The sequence below is a fragment of the Temnothorax nylanderi genome, unplaced genomic scaffold (genome assembly GCF_030848795.1).
Source record: "Temnothorax nylanderi isolate EJ_2023f unplaced genomic scaffold, tnyl_v1.0 TNYL_tig0752_pilon, whole genome shotgun sequence".
NCBI classification, from domain to species: Eukaryota; Metazoa; Arthropoda; class Insecta; order Hymenoptera; family Formicidae; genus Temnothorax; species Temnothorax nylanderi.
Genome location: NW_027249814.1, coordinates 5,670 through 21,169, shown reverse-complemented (window position 1 = coordinate 21,169; position 15,500 = coordinate 5,670). Strand labels below are relative to the sequence as shown.

The following is a 15,500-nucleotide window of genomic DNA, read 5'->3' as shown; positions in this document are numbered from 1 at the left end:
ATTCGAAGGAGAATCGTTTGTACCCGTTTGTACCTCCGTTTAAATCGTTTGTTCCTAAAGGTTTAAGGAATTAGAGGGGGTAAAAAAACGCCAGCCCCCAACTTTAAGATATCAGAAAACGCCCAACGCCATTCGAAGGAGAATCGTTTGTACCCGTTTGTACCTCCGTTTAAATCGTTTGTTCCTAAAGGTTTAAGGAATTAGAGGGGGTAAAAAAACGCCAGCCCCAAACTTTAAGATATCAGAAAACGCCCAACGGCCATTCGAAGGCGACTATCGTTGTACCCGTTTTGTTACCTCCGTTTAACTCGTTTGTTTCCTTAACGGGTTTAAGGATTAGAGGGCGTTAAAAAAACGTCCCGCCCCTCAACTTTAAGATATCAGGAAAACCAACGCCATCGAAGGAGAATCGTTTGTACCCGTTGTACCGTTTAAAGTTTCCTGTTCTAAAAAGTTAAGGATTAGATGGGTAAAAACGCCAAGCCCCAATTTAATGTGCAAAACGCCCACGATCGAAGGTCTTTGTCCGTGTACCTGCGTTACTTCATTAGTGTCCTAAATGTTTAATGAATTGAGGTAAAAAACGAAGAAATTAAGATGTAAATAACTAGCATTGAAGGAGATCGTTCGTAGCCGCGTTGTCCCCGTTTAAACGTTTGTTCCTAAGGTTAAGGATTAGAGGGGAAAAAAACGCCAGCCCCCAACTTTAAGATATCAGAAAACGCCCAACGCCATTCGAAGGAGAATCGTTTGTACCCGTTTGTACCTCCGTTTAAATCGTTTGTTCCTAAAGGTTTAAGGAATTAGAGGGGGTAAAAAAACGCCAGCCCCCAACTTTAAGATATCAGAAAACGCCCAACGCCATTCGAAGGAGAATCGTTTGTACCCGTTTGTACCTCCGTTTAAATCGTTTCCTTTCTAAAAAAAAGCATGTTAAGTCGATAGTCGAATTTATTGTTGCCGCTTTTCCGCGATGCTGATTAATTTCCTCGCTGCGCTTACTTCATTTGCAGCTGTCATCGTATATTTTGACAGTTGTGTGTATCAAGAAATTAATAGTGTAATAGTAATAGCATAATGTTAAAACTAAATGGCGCGCGCAAAGCGCGCGTCTGTGGTGCTAGTGTTTCTAAAGTCTTAAGGAGTTAGAGGGGGTGAAAAAAACGCCAGCCCCCAACTTTAAGATATCAGAAAACGCCCAACGCCATTCGAAGGAGAATCGTTTGTACCCGTTTGTACCTCCGTTTAAATCGTTTGTTCCTAAAGGTTTAAGGAATTAGAGGGGGTAAAAAAACGCCAGCCCCAAACTTTAAGATATCAGAAAACGCCCAACGCCATTCGAAGGAGAATCGTTTGTACCCGTTTGTACCTCCGTTTAAATCGTTTGTTTCTAAAGGGTTAAGGAGTTAGAGGGGGTGAAAAAAACGCCAGCCCCCAACTTTAAGATATCAGAAAACGCCCAACGCCATTCGAAGGAGAATCGTTTGTACCCGTTTGTACCTCCGTTTAAATCTTTTTTTCACCCCTTGGGGTTTCACCCCTTAAAACTGTTTTTGGGCAGCTACAAAAAATATCTAAATTCATCTTTTTACTCCCCCTACATGTGTGGAAAGTTTCATTAAAATCAGAATTTTCCAGTTCGCGAGGTTTCCTTGTGAGTCAAATGCCGCCTTCAAATCCACAAATTGTACTGTCATCTTTCCTTTCTCTTTTCCTAGTTGTCTATTTACCAAGTAGTTCAGTGCGAATATTTGATCCATCGTCCCCATTCCTTTTCTAAATCCAGCTTGATTATCGGGAATTAAGTTCTTCGATTCTACCTCCTTCCTTATCCTTTCAGCTAGTACCGCCGTGTAGATTGTGTACATCGAAGACATAATAGTTATTCCTCTATAGTCCTTCACCTCTCGTCCTTCTCCTTTCTTTACTATTGGAATTATCTCACCTTCCTTCCATTGTTCCGGCCAGCCTTCTCCCCTCCAGACCCGTTTGCATATTTTCCATATCCATTTCACCATTTCTTCTCCTCCGAATTTTCATGCCTCGTTCGGTATCCCGTCCTTGCCTATTGCTTTCCCTGTTTTCAGTTTCTCTATTACTTTTCTTACCTCTTCTAGTTCTATCTCTTCCTCCTCCTGCCTGCCCCCACCTCCTTCTCCCTTCACCACCCTGTTCGCCACCCCCCCATTAGTTCCATGAAATATTCCTTCCAATCTTCCAGCTTTATCTCTTCGTTTATTCTCTTTCTTCTCTTCCTTATTCTACCTATCAATTCCCATACCTTTCCTTCCGTTCTCGCTTCTCCTATCTACCTAATCATCCTTTCTTTCTCCTCCTTTTTCTTTCTTTCGCACGTTTCCCTATACTCCTTCCTTCCTTCTCTATATCTTTCCACCTCTCCTTTTCCTTTTCTCCATTTCCTTAGTTCTCTCCTCACTTCTCTCTTTCTCTCCCTGCATTCCTCGTCCCACCACCCTCTTCCGTTCTTGTTAGCCCTTCTCCCGTTCTCTTTTTCATTCTCCTCTATTACTCTTCTTATCTTCGACATTCCTTCCTTTATCTCCTCTTGCAGATCTCTTTTTCCTCCTATCGTACACAGCCTCTCCCTAAATTGCGTTCTTCGCTCTTCGCTCCATATCCCTCTTCTTCTTATTCCTTCTGCTTCTCTCCTTCCCACTTCTTTGTTTTCCCTTTGGGCTGCCTCTTATCCAAAGTATTAATGGGTGGTGGTCTGAGTCTACCCTTTCTCCTACTTCCAGTCTTTCCACTCTCTCTCTCTAACCTCCTCTTCTCCTATAACATAGTCTATAACTGTCTCACCTTTCCCTCCTGTGTACGTAAATTCTGCCTCCTCGTCGCCCTTCATACCTCCGTTTAATATCATCCATCCTCTTTCATCGATAAATTTCAGTAGCTTCCTGCCCTCCTTATTTACCTTCTTGTCTTTAGATCTTCTCCTTCTTTCTTCCCCTCTTCCCTCGACTTCTTCTTCCCATCCTCCTTCCTCTCCCGTTCTCGCGTTAAACTCGCGTTAAAGTCGCCTCCTATTATGGTCCTTACTCCTTTTTCCCCCTCCTCCGTCCACTCCTTCAAACCTTCTAACTTCCTGTCTATATCATTGTTTACATATATTCCTATTATTCTCCAAATTTCCTCTCCTATTCTTATCTTACCTTCGATTTTTCCTTCTTCCTCTTCCACCCCTCTTACCTCCTTTACCTCTTCTAAGCTTTTCCTTATTCCTAATAACATGCCTCCGCACGCTCTACCTTTCCTGTTCTTCCTGGTCGCTATCTGTACTCTCCATTTATATCCTCTTGGTAACTTCTCTTTCATTTTCTCTCATCCTTTCTCATCCATCCATGTCTCCATCATTACAACCACCTCCCATTCTTTTATCCCTTCCCAAAAGTCCTTATCCTTGTTTGTTATACCTGCTACATTCCAGAAGGCCACTTTCCATGTCTCCTCCCCCCTCCTGTCATCTCTTTCCTCTCCCTCTTTATATCCCTCAGCCTCCCCTCTATCGCTTCCTCCCACGACTTCCTCTTCCTCCTCATTTATACTTTCTTCGTCCTTTCTGATCTCTTCGGTAGTGTTCGGCCTTTTTTCTATTTTCTTGCTCCCTTCCTGTCCCCCTTTCTGTGTTTCCTCTCTCCCTCTCCCATTCTCCATTCTCTCCACCTCTTTGTCCTCCTTCCTTTCTTTATGTTCCGCGAAAGTCATTCCTCTCTTCTAGTTTTCCTTTACTTTCATTCCATTTCCATTCTTTACTATCTACCCATATTTTTTGGTAACCGACCGTGATTCTCTTTCCTGTCTCTCTCATCTCCCCTGCTATCTTTCTTATCTCTTTCTGTAATTGTCTTTCTTTCTTGGTGAGATCGTCATCTAGAAAGCATTCATATTTCCTTCCTAGCTCCTTCTTTTTCCTCATTATATCCCTTTTGCTTTCCCAGTTTTTGCATCTCAGCATCCTCATTTTCATGTCTCCATATCCTATTTCTTGTACTTCATCGATGACTCCTTTCGTTTTATTTATCTCTTCTATCAGCTTCTCGATTTTTTCTTTTCTCTCCTTATCATCTCCTATTTTCTTTTCTTTCACAATTATGTTATTTCTCCTCCTTCTTCTTTCCGCCATCTCTAAATTTCTTTCTATCTCCTTTATTTTCCCTATTAAATCCCATCCCTCCTGTTTTTCTGTGCCGATCACATCTATCTTCTCCACCTTCTCTTCCAGTTTTTTCATTCTTTCTTCCAACGCCTTTCCTCGCTTTTCCCATATCTCCTCGCTCTTCTTAAATTCCTCCTTCAGTCCCTTAATCTCGTTTTTTATTTCCTCTTTATCTTTTTTCCTTTCTTCCTCTTGTTTCTCCATTTTCCTTATTATTTCCTTTAGCAGCTCTTCTGTCGCCATGATTTCTTTTCTCTCTTCTTTTTTTTTAATTTTGGCTGGCGGTGATCTGTTGACCCTCCTTGTATCGTTAAATTTTTCCAGAATCTCTTTCTCCGCCCTAGCCGCCTCTTCCTCTAATTCTCCTCTTTTCCTCTTCTGAATGAGGTCCTTAACTGATCCTAGACTGTCCGTTCTTCCTCTCAGTTTGGTTAGCTCTTCCGCCTTCGTTGGCCTTTCTCTTGCTTTCTTTCCACGATCACCTTCTCTTTTCTTTCCTTCACCTCCTATCTGTTCACTCTCTGATATCTTAAAGTTTGGGGCTGGCGTTTTTTTACCCCCTCTAATTCCTTAAACCTTTAGGAACGAACGATTTAAACGGAGGTACAAACGAGTACAAACGTTTCTCCTTCGAATGGCGTTGGGCGTTTTCTGATATCTTAAAGTCGGGGGCTGGCGTTTTTTTACCCCCTCTAATTCCTTAACTTTTTAGGAACAAACGATTTAAACGGAGGTACAAACGGGTACAAACGATTCTCCTTCGAATGGCGTTGGGCGTTTTCTGATATCTTAAAGTTGGGGGCTGGCGTTTTTTTCACCCCCTCTAACTCCTTAACCCTTTAAAAACAAACGATTTAAACGGAGGTACAAACGGGTACAAACGATTCTCCTTCGAATGGCGTTGGGCGTTTTCTGATATCTTAAAGTTGGGGGCTGGCGTTTTTTTCACCCCCTCTAACTCCTTAACCTTTAGAAACAAACGATTTAAACGGAGGTACAAACGGGTACAAACGATTCTCCTTCGAATGGCGTTGGGCGTTTTCTGATATCTTAAAGTTGGGGGCTGGCGTTTTTTTCACCCCCTCTAACTCCTTAAGACTTTAGAAACACTAGCACCACAGACGCGCGCTTTGCGCGCGCTATTTAGCTTTAACATTATGCTATTACTATTACACTATTAATTTCTTGATACACACAACTGTCAAAATATACGATGACAGCTGCAAATGAAGTAAGCGCAGCGAGAAAACCAATCAGCATCGCGGAAAAGCGGCAACAATAAATTCGACTATCGACTTAACATGCCTTTTTTTAGAAAAAAAAACGATTTAAACGGAGGTACAAACGGGTACAAACGATTCTCCTTCGAATGGCGTTGGGCGTTTTCTGATATCTTAAAGTTGGGGGCTGGCGTTTTTTTCACCCCCTCTAACTCCTTAACCCTTTAGAAACAAACGATTTAATCGGAGGTACAAACGGGTACAAACGATTCTCCTTCGAATGGCGTTGGGCGTTTTCTGATATCTTAAAGTTGGGGGCTGGCGTTTTTTTACCCCCTCTAATTCCTTACCTTTTTAGGAACAAACGATTTAAACGTAGGTACAAACGGGTACAAACGATTCTCCTTCAAATGGCGTTGGGCGTTTTCTGATATCTTAAAGTTGGGGGCTGGCGTTTTTTTCATCCCCTCTAACTCCTTAACCCTTTAGAAACACTAGCACCACAAACGCGCGCTTCGCGCGCGCTATTTAGCTTTAACATTATGCTATTACTATTACACTATTAATTTCTTGATACACACAACTGTCAAAATATACGATGACAGCTGCAAATGAAGTAAGCGCAGCGAGAAAACCAATCAGCATCGCGGAAAAGCGGCAATAATAAATTCGACTATCGACTTAACATGCCTTTTTTTTAGAAAAAAACGATTTAAACGGAGGTACAAACGGATACAAACGATTCTCCTTCGAATGGCGTTGGGCGTTTTCTGATATTTTAAAGTTTGGGGCTGGCGTTTTTTTACCCCCTCTAATTCATTAAACCTTTAGGAACAAACGATTTAAACGGAGGTACAAACGGGTACAAACGATTCTCCTTCGAATGGCGTTGGGCGTTTTCTGACATCTTAAAGTTGGGGGCTGGCGTTTTTTTACCCCCTCTAATTCCTTAACTTTTTAGGAACAAACGTTTTAAACGGAGGTACAAACGGGTACAAACGATTCTCCTTCGAATGACGTTGGGCGTTTTCTGATATCTTAAAGTTGGGGGCTGGCGTTTTTTTCACCCCCTCTAACTCCTTAACCCTTTAGAAACAAACGATTTAAACGGAGGTACAAACGGGTACAAACGATTCTCCTTCGAATGGCGTTGGGCGTTTTCTGATATCTTAAAGTTGGGGGCTGGCGTTTTTTTACCCCCTCTAATTCCTTAAACCTTTAGGAACAAACGATTTAAACGGAGGTACAAACGGGTACAAACGATTCTCCTTCGAATGGCGATGGGCGTTTTCTGATATCTTAAAGTTGGGGGCTGGCGTTTTTTTTACCCCCTCTAACTCCTTAACCCTTTAGAAACAAACGATTTAAACGGAGGTACAAACGGGTACAAACAATTCTCCTTCGAATGGCGTTGGGCGTTTTCTGATATCTTAAAGTTTGGGGCTGGCGTTTTTTTACCCCCTCTAATTCCTTAAACTTTTAGGAACAAACGATTTAAACGGAGGTACAAACGGGTACAAACGATTCTTCTTCGAATGGCGTTGGGCGTTTTCTGATATCTTAAAGTTGGGGGCTGGCGTTTTTTTACCCCCTCTAATTCCTTAACTTTTTAGGAAGAAACGATTTAAACGTAGTTACAAACGGGTACAAACGATTCTCCTTCGAATGGCGTTGGGCGTTTTCTGATATCTTAAAGTTGGGGGCTGGCGTTTTTTTCAACCCCTCTAACTCTTTAACCCTTTAGAAACACTAGCACCACAGACGCGCGCTTTGCGCGCGCTATTTAGCTTTAACATTATGCTATTACTATTACATTATTAATTTCTTGATACACACAACTGTCAAAATATACGATGACAGCTGCAAATGAAGTAAGCGCAGCGAGAAAACCAATCAGCATCGCGGAAAAGCGGCAACAATAAATTCGACTATCGACTTAACATGCCTTTTTTTAGAAAGGAAACGATTTAAACGGAGGTACAAACGGGTACAAACGATTCTCCTTCGAATGGCGTTGGGCGTTTTCTGATATCTTAAAGTTGGGGGCTGGCGTTTTTTTACCCCCTCTAATTCCTTAAACCTTTAGGAACAAACGATTTAAACGGAGGTACAAACGGGTACAAACGATTCTCCTTCGAATGGCGATGGGCGTTTTCTGATATCTTAAAGTTGGGGGCTGGCGTTTTTTTCACCCCCTCTAACTCCTTAACCCTTTAGAAACAAACGATTTAAACGGAGGTACAAACGGGTACATACGATTCTCCTTCGAATGGCGTTGGGCGTTTTCTGATATCTTAAAGTTGGGGGCTGGCGTTTTTTTACCCCCTCTAATTCCTTAAACCTTTAGGAACAAACGATTTAAACGGAGGTACAAACGGGTACAAACGATTCTCCTTCGAATGGCGTTGGGCGTTTTCTGATATCTTAAAGTTGGGGGCTGGCGTTTTTTTACCCCCTCTAATTCCTTAAACCTTTAGGAACAAACGATTTAAACGGAGGTACAAACGGGTACAAACGATTCTCCTTCGAATGGCGTTGGGCGTTTTCTGATATCTTAAAGTTGGGGGCTGGCGTTTTTTTACCCCCTCTAATTCCTTAACCTTTTAGGAACAAACGATTTAAACGGAGGTACAAACGGGTACAAACGATTCTCCTTCGAATGGCGTTGGGCGTTTTCTGATATCTTAAAGTTGGGGGCTGGCGTTTTTTTACCCCCTCTAATTCCTTAACCTTTAGGAACAAACGATTTAAACGGAGGTACAAACGGGTACAAACGATTCTCCTTCGAATGGCGTTGGGCGTTTTCTGATATCTTAAAGTTGGGGGCTGGCGTTTTTTTCACCCCCTCTAATTCCTTAAACCTTTAGGAACAAACGATTTAAACGGAGGTACAAACGGGTACAAACGATTCTCCTTCGAATGGCGTTGGGCGTTTTCTGATATCTTAAAGTTTGGGGCTGGCGTTTTTTTACCCCCTCTAATTCCTTAAACCTTTAGGAACAAACGATTTAAACGGAGGTACAAACGGGTACAAACGATTCTCCTTCGAATGGCGTTGGGCGTTTTCTGATATCTTAAAGTCGGGGGCTGGCGTTTTTTTACCCCCTCTAATTCCTTAACTTTTTAGGAACAAACGATTTAAACGGAGGTACAAACGGGTACAAACGATTCTCCTTCGAATGGCGTTGGGCGTTTTCTGATATCTTAAAGTTTGGGGCTGGCGTTTTTTTACCCCCTCTAATTCCTTAACTTTTTAGGAACAAACGATTTAAACGTAGGTACAAACGGGTACAAACGATTCTCCTTCGAATGGCGTTGGTCGTTTTCTGATATCTTAAAGTTGGGGGCTGGCGTTTTTTTCACTCCCTATAACTCCTTAACCCTTTAGAAACAAACGATTTAAACGGAGGTACAAACGGTTACAAACGATTCTCCTTCGAATGGCGTTGGGCGTTTTCTGATATCTTAAAGTTGGGGGCTGGCGTTTTTTTCACCCCCTCTAACTCCTTAACCCTTTAGAAACACTAGCACCACAGACGCGAGCTTTGCGCGCGCTATTTAGCTTTAACATTATGCTATTACTATTACACTATTAATTTCTTGATACACACAACTGTCAAAATATACGATGACAGCTGCAAATGAAGTAAGCGCAGCGAGAAAACCAATCAGCATCGCGGAAAAGCGGCAACAATAAATTCGACTATCGACTTAACATGCCTTTTTTTTAGAAAAAAAACGATTTAAACGGAGGTACAAACGGGTACAAACGATTCTCCTTCGAATGGCGTTGGGCGTTTTCTGATATCTTAAAGTTGGGGGCTGGCGTTTTTTTACCTCCTCTAATTCCTTAAACCTTTAGGAACAAATGATTTAAACGGAGGTACAAACGGGTACAAACGATTCTCCTTCGAATGGCGTTGGGCGTTTTCTGATATCTTAAAGTTGGGGGCTGGCGTTTTTTTACCCCCTCTAATTCCTTAAACCTTTAGGAACAAACGATTTAAACGGAGGTACAAACGGGTACAAACGATTCTCCTTCGAATGGCGTTGGGCGTTTTCTGATATCTTAAAGTTGGGGGCTGGCGTTTTTTTACCCCCTCTAATTCCTTAACCTTTAGGAACAAACGATTTAAACGGAGGTACAAACGGGTACAAACGATTCTCCTTCGAATGGCGTTGGGCGTTTTCTGATATCTTAAAGTTGGGGGCTGGCGTTTTTTTTACCCCCTCTAACTCCTTAACCTTTAGAAACAAACGATTTAAACGGAGGTACAAACGGGTACAAACGATTCTCCTTCGAATGGCGTTGGGCGTTTTCTGATATCTTAAAGTTTGGGGCTGGCGTTTTTTTACCCCCTCTAATTCCTTAAACTTTTAGGAACAAACGATTTAAACGGAGGTACAAACGGGTACAAACGATTCTTCTTCGAATGGCGTTGGGCGTTTTCTGATATCTTAAAGTTGGGGGCTGGCGTTTTTTTACCCCCTCTAATTCCTTAACTTTTTAGGAACAAACGATTTAAACGTAGTTACAAACGGGTACAAACGATTCTCCTTCGAATGGCGTTGAACGTTTTCTGATATCTTAAAGTTGGGGGCTGGCGTTTTTTTCACCCCCTCTAACTCCTTAACCCTTTAGAAACAAACGATTTAAACGGAGGTACAAACGGGTACAATCGATTCTCCTTCGAATGGCGTTGGGCGTTTTCTGATATCTTAAAGTTGGGGGCTGGCGTTTTTTTCACCCCCTCTAACTCCTTAACCCTTTAGAAACACTAGCACCACAGACGCGAGCTTTGCGCGCGCTATTTAGCTTTAACATTATGCTATTACTATTACACTATTAATTTCTTGATACACACAACTGTCAAAATATACGATGACAGCTGCAAATGAAGTAAGCGCAGCGAGAAAACCAATCAGCATCGCGGAAAAGCGGCAACAATAAATTCGACTATCGACTTAACATGCCTTTTTTTTTAGAAAAAAAACGATTTAAACGGTGGTACAAACGGGTACAAACGATTCTCCTTCGAATGGCGTTGGGCGTTTTCTGATATCTTAAAGTTGGGGGCTGGCGTTTTTTTACCTCCTCTAATTCCTTAAACCTTTAGGAACAAACGATTTAAACGGAGGTACAAACGGGTACAAACGATTCTCCTTCGAATGGCGTTGGGCGTTTTCTGATATCTTAAAGTTGGGGGCTGGCGTTTTTTTCACCCCCTCTAACTCCTTAACCCTTTAGAAACAAACGATTTAAACGGAGGTACAAACGGGTACAAACGATTCTCCTTCGAATGGCGTTGGGCGTTTTCTGATATCTTAAAGTTGGGGGCTGGCGTTTTTTTACCTCCTCTAATTCCTTAAACCTTTAGGAACAAACGATTTAAACGGAGGTACAAACGGGTACAAACGATTCTCCTTCGAATGGCGTTGGGCGTTTTCTGATATCTTAAAGTTAAGGTCTGGCGTTTTTTTCACCCCCTCTAACCCCTTAACCCTTTAGAAACAAACGATTTAAACGGAGGTACAAACGGGTACATACGATTCTCCTTCGAATGGCGTTGGGCGTTTTCTGATATCTTAAAGTTGGGGGCTGGCGTTTTTTTCACTCCCTCTAACTCTTTAACCCTTTAGAAACAAACGATTTAAACGGAGGTACAAACGGGTACAAACGATTCTCCTTCGAATGGCGTTGGGCGTTTTCTGATATCTTAAAGTTTGGGGCTGGCGTTTTTTTACCCCCTCTAATTCCTTAAACCTTTAGGAACAAACGATTTAAACGGAGGTACAAACGAGTACAAACGATTCTCCTTCGAATGGCGTTGGGCGTTTTCTGATATCTTAAAGTCGGGGGCTGGCGTTTTTTTACCCCCTCTAATTCCTTAACTTTTTAGGAACAAACGATTTAAACGGAGGTACAAACGGGTACAAACGATTCTCCTTCGAATGGCGTTGGGCGTTTTCTGATATCTTAAAGTTGGGGGCTGGCGTTTTTTTCACCCCCTCTAACTCCTTAACCCTTTAGAAACAAACGATTTAAACGGAGGTACAAACGGGTACAAACGATTCTCCTTCGAATGGCTTTGGGCGTTTTCTGATATCTTAAAGTTGGGGGCTGGCGTTTTTTTACCCCCTCTAATTCCTTAAACCTTTAGGAACAAACGATTTAAACGGAGGTACAAACGGGTACAAACGATTCTCCTTCGAATGGCGTTGGGCGTTTTCTGACATCTTAAAGTTGGGGGCTGGCGTTTTTTTCACCCCCTCTAACTCTTTAACCCTTTAGAAACAAACGATTTAAACGGAGGTACAAACGGGTACAAACGATTCTCCTTCGAATGGCGTTGGGCGTTTTCTGACATCTTAAAGTTGGGGGCTGGCGTTTTTTTCACCCCCTCTAACTCCTTAACCCTTTAGAAACACTAGCACCACAGACGCGAGCTTTGCGCGCGCTATTTAGCTTTAACATTATGCTATTACTATTACACTATTAATTTCTTGATACACACAACTGTCAAAATATACGATGACAGCTGCAAATGAAGTAAGCGCAGCGAGAAAACCAATCAGCATCGCGGAAAAGCGGCAACAATAAATTCGACTATCGACTTAACATGCCTTTTTTTAGAAAAAAAAAACGATTTAAACGGAGGTACAAACGGGTACAAACGATTCTCCTTCGAATGGCGTTGGGCGTTTTCTGATATCTTAAAGTTGGGGGCTGGCGTTTTATAACCTCCTCTAATTCCTTAAACCTTTAGGAACAAACGATTTAAACGGAGGTACAAACGGGTACAAACGATTCTCCTTCGAATGGCGTTGGGCGTTTTCTGATATCTTAAAGTTGGGGGCTGGCGTTTTTTCACCCCCTCTAACTCCTTAACCCTTTAGAAACAAACGATTTAAACGGAGGTACAAACGGGTACAAACGATTCTCCTTCGAATGGCGTTGGGCAGTTTCTGATATCTTAAAGTTGGGGGCTGGCGTTTTTTTCACCCCCTCTAACTCCTTAACCCTTTAGAAACAAACGATTTAAACGGATGGTACAAACGGGTACAAACGATTCTCCTTCGAATGGCGTTGGGCGTTTTCTGATATCTTAAAGTTGGGGGCTGGCGTTTTTTTCACCCCCTCTAATTCCTTAACCCTTTAGGAACAAACGATTTAAACGGAGGTACAAACGGGTACAACGATTCTCCTTCGAATGGCGTTGGGCGTTTTCTGATATCTTAAAGTTGGGGGCTGGCGTTTTTTTCACCCCTCTAACTCCTTAACCCTTTAGAAACAAACGATTTAAACGGAGGTACAAACGGGTACAAACGATTCTCCTTCGAATGGCTTTGGGCGTTTTCTGATATCTTAAAGTTGGGGCTGGCGTTTTTTTACCCCCTCTAATTCCTTAAACCTTTAGGAACAAAACGATTTAAACGGAGGTACAACGGGTACAACGATCTTCCTTCGAATGGCGTTGGGCGTTTTCTGATATCTTAAAGTTGGGGGCTGGCGTTTTTTTTACCCCCTCTAATCCTTAACCTTTTTAGGAAGACAAACGATTTAAAACGTAGTTACAAACGGGTACAAACGATTCTCCTTCGAATGGCGTTGGGCGTTTCTGATATCTTAAAGTTGGGGGCTGGCGTTTTTTTCAACCCCTCTAACTCTTTAACCCTTTAGAAACACTAGCACCACAGACGCGCGCTTGCGCGCGCTATTTAGCTTTACATTATGCTATTACTATTACATTATTAATTTCTTGATACACACAACTGTCAAAATATACGAGACAGCTGCAAATGAAGTAAGCGCAGCGAGAAAACCAATCAGCATCGCGGAAAAGCGGCAACAATAAATTCGACTATCGACTTAACATGCCTTTTTTTAGAAAGGAAACGATTTTAAACGGAGGTACAAACGGTACAAACGATTCTCCTTCGAATGGCGTTGGGCGTTTTCTGATATCTTAAACGTTGGGGGCTGGCGTTTTTTTACCCCCTCTAATTCCTTAAACCTTTAGGAACAAACGATTTAAACGGAGGTACAAACGGGTACAAACGATTCTCCTTCGAATGGCGTGGGCGTTTTTCTGATATCTTAAAGTGGGGGCTGGCGTTTTTTCACCCCCTCTAATCCTTAACCCTTTTTAGAACAAACGATTTAAACGGAGGTACAAACGGGTACATACGATTCTCCTTCGAATGGCGTGGGAGTTTTCTGATATCTTAAAGTTGGGGGGCTGGCTGTTTTTTTCACCCCCTCTAATTCCTTAAACCTTTAGAACAAACGATTTTAAACGGAGGTACAAACGGGTACAAACGATTTCCTTCGAATGGCGTTTGGGCGTTTTCTGATATCTTAAAGTTGGGGGCTGGCGTTTTTTTTACCCCCTCTAATTCCTTAACCCTTTAGAACAAACGATTTAAACGGAGGTACAAACGGGTACAAACGATTCTTCCTTCGAATGGCGTTGGGCGTTTTCTGATATCTTAAAGTTGGGGGCTGGCGTTTTTTTCACCCCCTCTAACTCCTTAACCCTTTAGAAACAAACGATTTAAACGGAGGTACAAACGGGTACAAACGATTCTCCTCGAATGGCGTTGGGCGTTTTCTGATATCTTAAAGTTGGGGGCTGGCGTTTTTTTTCACCCCCTCTAACTCCTTAACCCTTTAGAAACAAACGATTTAACGGAGGTACAAACGGGTACAAACGATTCTCCTTCGAATGGCGTTGGGCGTTTTTCGATATCTTAAAGTTGGGGGCTGGCGTTTTTTACCCCCTCTAATTCCTTAAACCTTTAGGAAACAAACGATTTAAACGGAGGTACAAACGGTACAAACGATTCTCCTTCGAATGGCGTTGGGCGTTTTCTGATATCTTAAAGTTGGGGGCTGGCGTTTTTTCACCCCCTCTAACTTCCTTAACCCTTTAGAAACAAACGATTTAAACGGAGGTACAAACGGGTACAAACGATTCTCCTTCGAATGGCGTTGGGCGTTTTCTGATATCTTAAAGTTGGGGGCTGGCGTTTTTTTCACCCCCTCTAACTCCTTAACCCTTTAGAAACAAACGATTTAAACGGAGGTACAAACGGGTACAAACGATTCTCCTTCGAATGGCGTTGGGCGTTTTCTGATATCTTAAAGTTGGGGGCTGGCGTTTTTTTCCCCCTCTAACTCCTTAACCTTTAGAAACACTAGCACCACAACGCGATTTGCGCGCGCTATTTAGCTTTAACATTATGCTATTACTATTACACTATTAATTTCTTGATACACACAACTGTCAAAATATACGATGACAGCTGCAATGAAGTAAGCGCAGCGAGAAAACCAATCAGCATCGCGGAAAAGCGGCAACAATAAATTCGACTATCGACTTAACATGCCTTTTTTTAGAAAAAAACGATTTAAACGGAGGTACAAACGGGTACAAACGATTCTCCTTCGAATGGCGTTGGGCGTTTTCTGATATCTTAAAGTTGGGGCTGGCGTTTTTTTACCCCCTCTAACTCTTAAACCTTTAGAAACAAACGATTTAAACGGAGGTACAAACGGGTACAAACGATTCTCCTTCGAATGGCGTTGGGCGTTTTCTGATATCTTAAAGTTGGGGGCTGGCGTTTTTTTACCCCCTCTAATTCCTTAACCCTTTAGGAACAAACGATTTAAACGGAGGTACAAACGGGTACAAACGATTCTCCTTCGAATGGCGTTGGGCGTTTTCTGATATCTTAAAGTTGGGGGCTGGCGTTTTTTTCACCCCCTCTAACTCCTTAACCCTTTAGAAACGATTAAACGGAGGTACAAACGGGTACAAACGATTCTCCTTCGAATGGCGTTGGGCGTTTTCTGATATCTTAAAGTTGGGGGCTGGCGTTTTTTCCCCCTCTAATCCTTAACCTTTAGGAACAAACGATTTAAACGGAGGTACAAACGGGTACAAACGATTCTCCTTCGAATGGCGTTGGGCGTTTCTGATATCTTAAAGTTGGGGGCTGGCGTTTTTTACCCCCTCTAATCCTTAACCCTTTAGAACAAACGATTTAACGGAGGTACAAACGGGTACAAACGATTCTCCTTCGAATGGCGTTGGGCGTTT

General features: G+C 42.3%; 1 protein-coding gene across 1 annotated transcript; it reads right to left on the bottom strand.

Annotated features, from left to right (window-relative positions):
* Window positions 1-1,128: 1,128 nt before the first annotated feature.
* Window positions 1,129-5,105, bottom strand: LOC139785186 (uncharacterized). The gene has a single exon (XM_071724346.1). The coding sequence runs from the start codon at window positions 4,418-4,420 to the stop codon at window positions 3,707-3,709; it is 714 nt and encodes a 237-aa protein (XP_071580447.1). The 5' UTR covers window positions 4,421-5,105; the 3' UTR covers window positions 1,129-3,706.
* Between the last annotated feature and the right edge of the window lie 10,395 nt (window positions 5,106-15,500).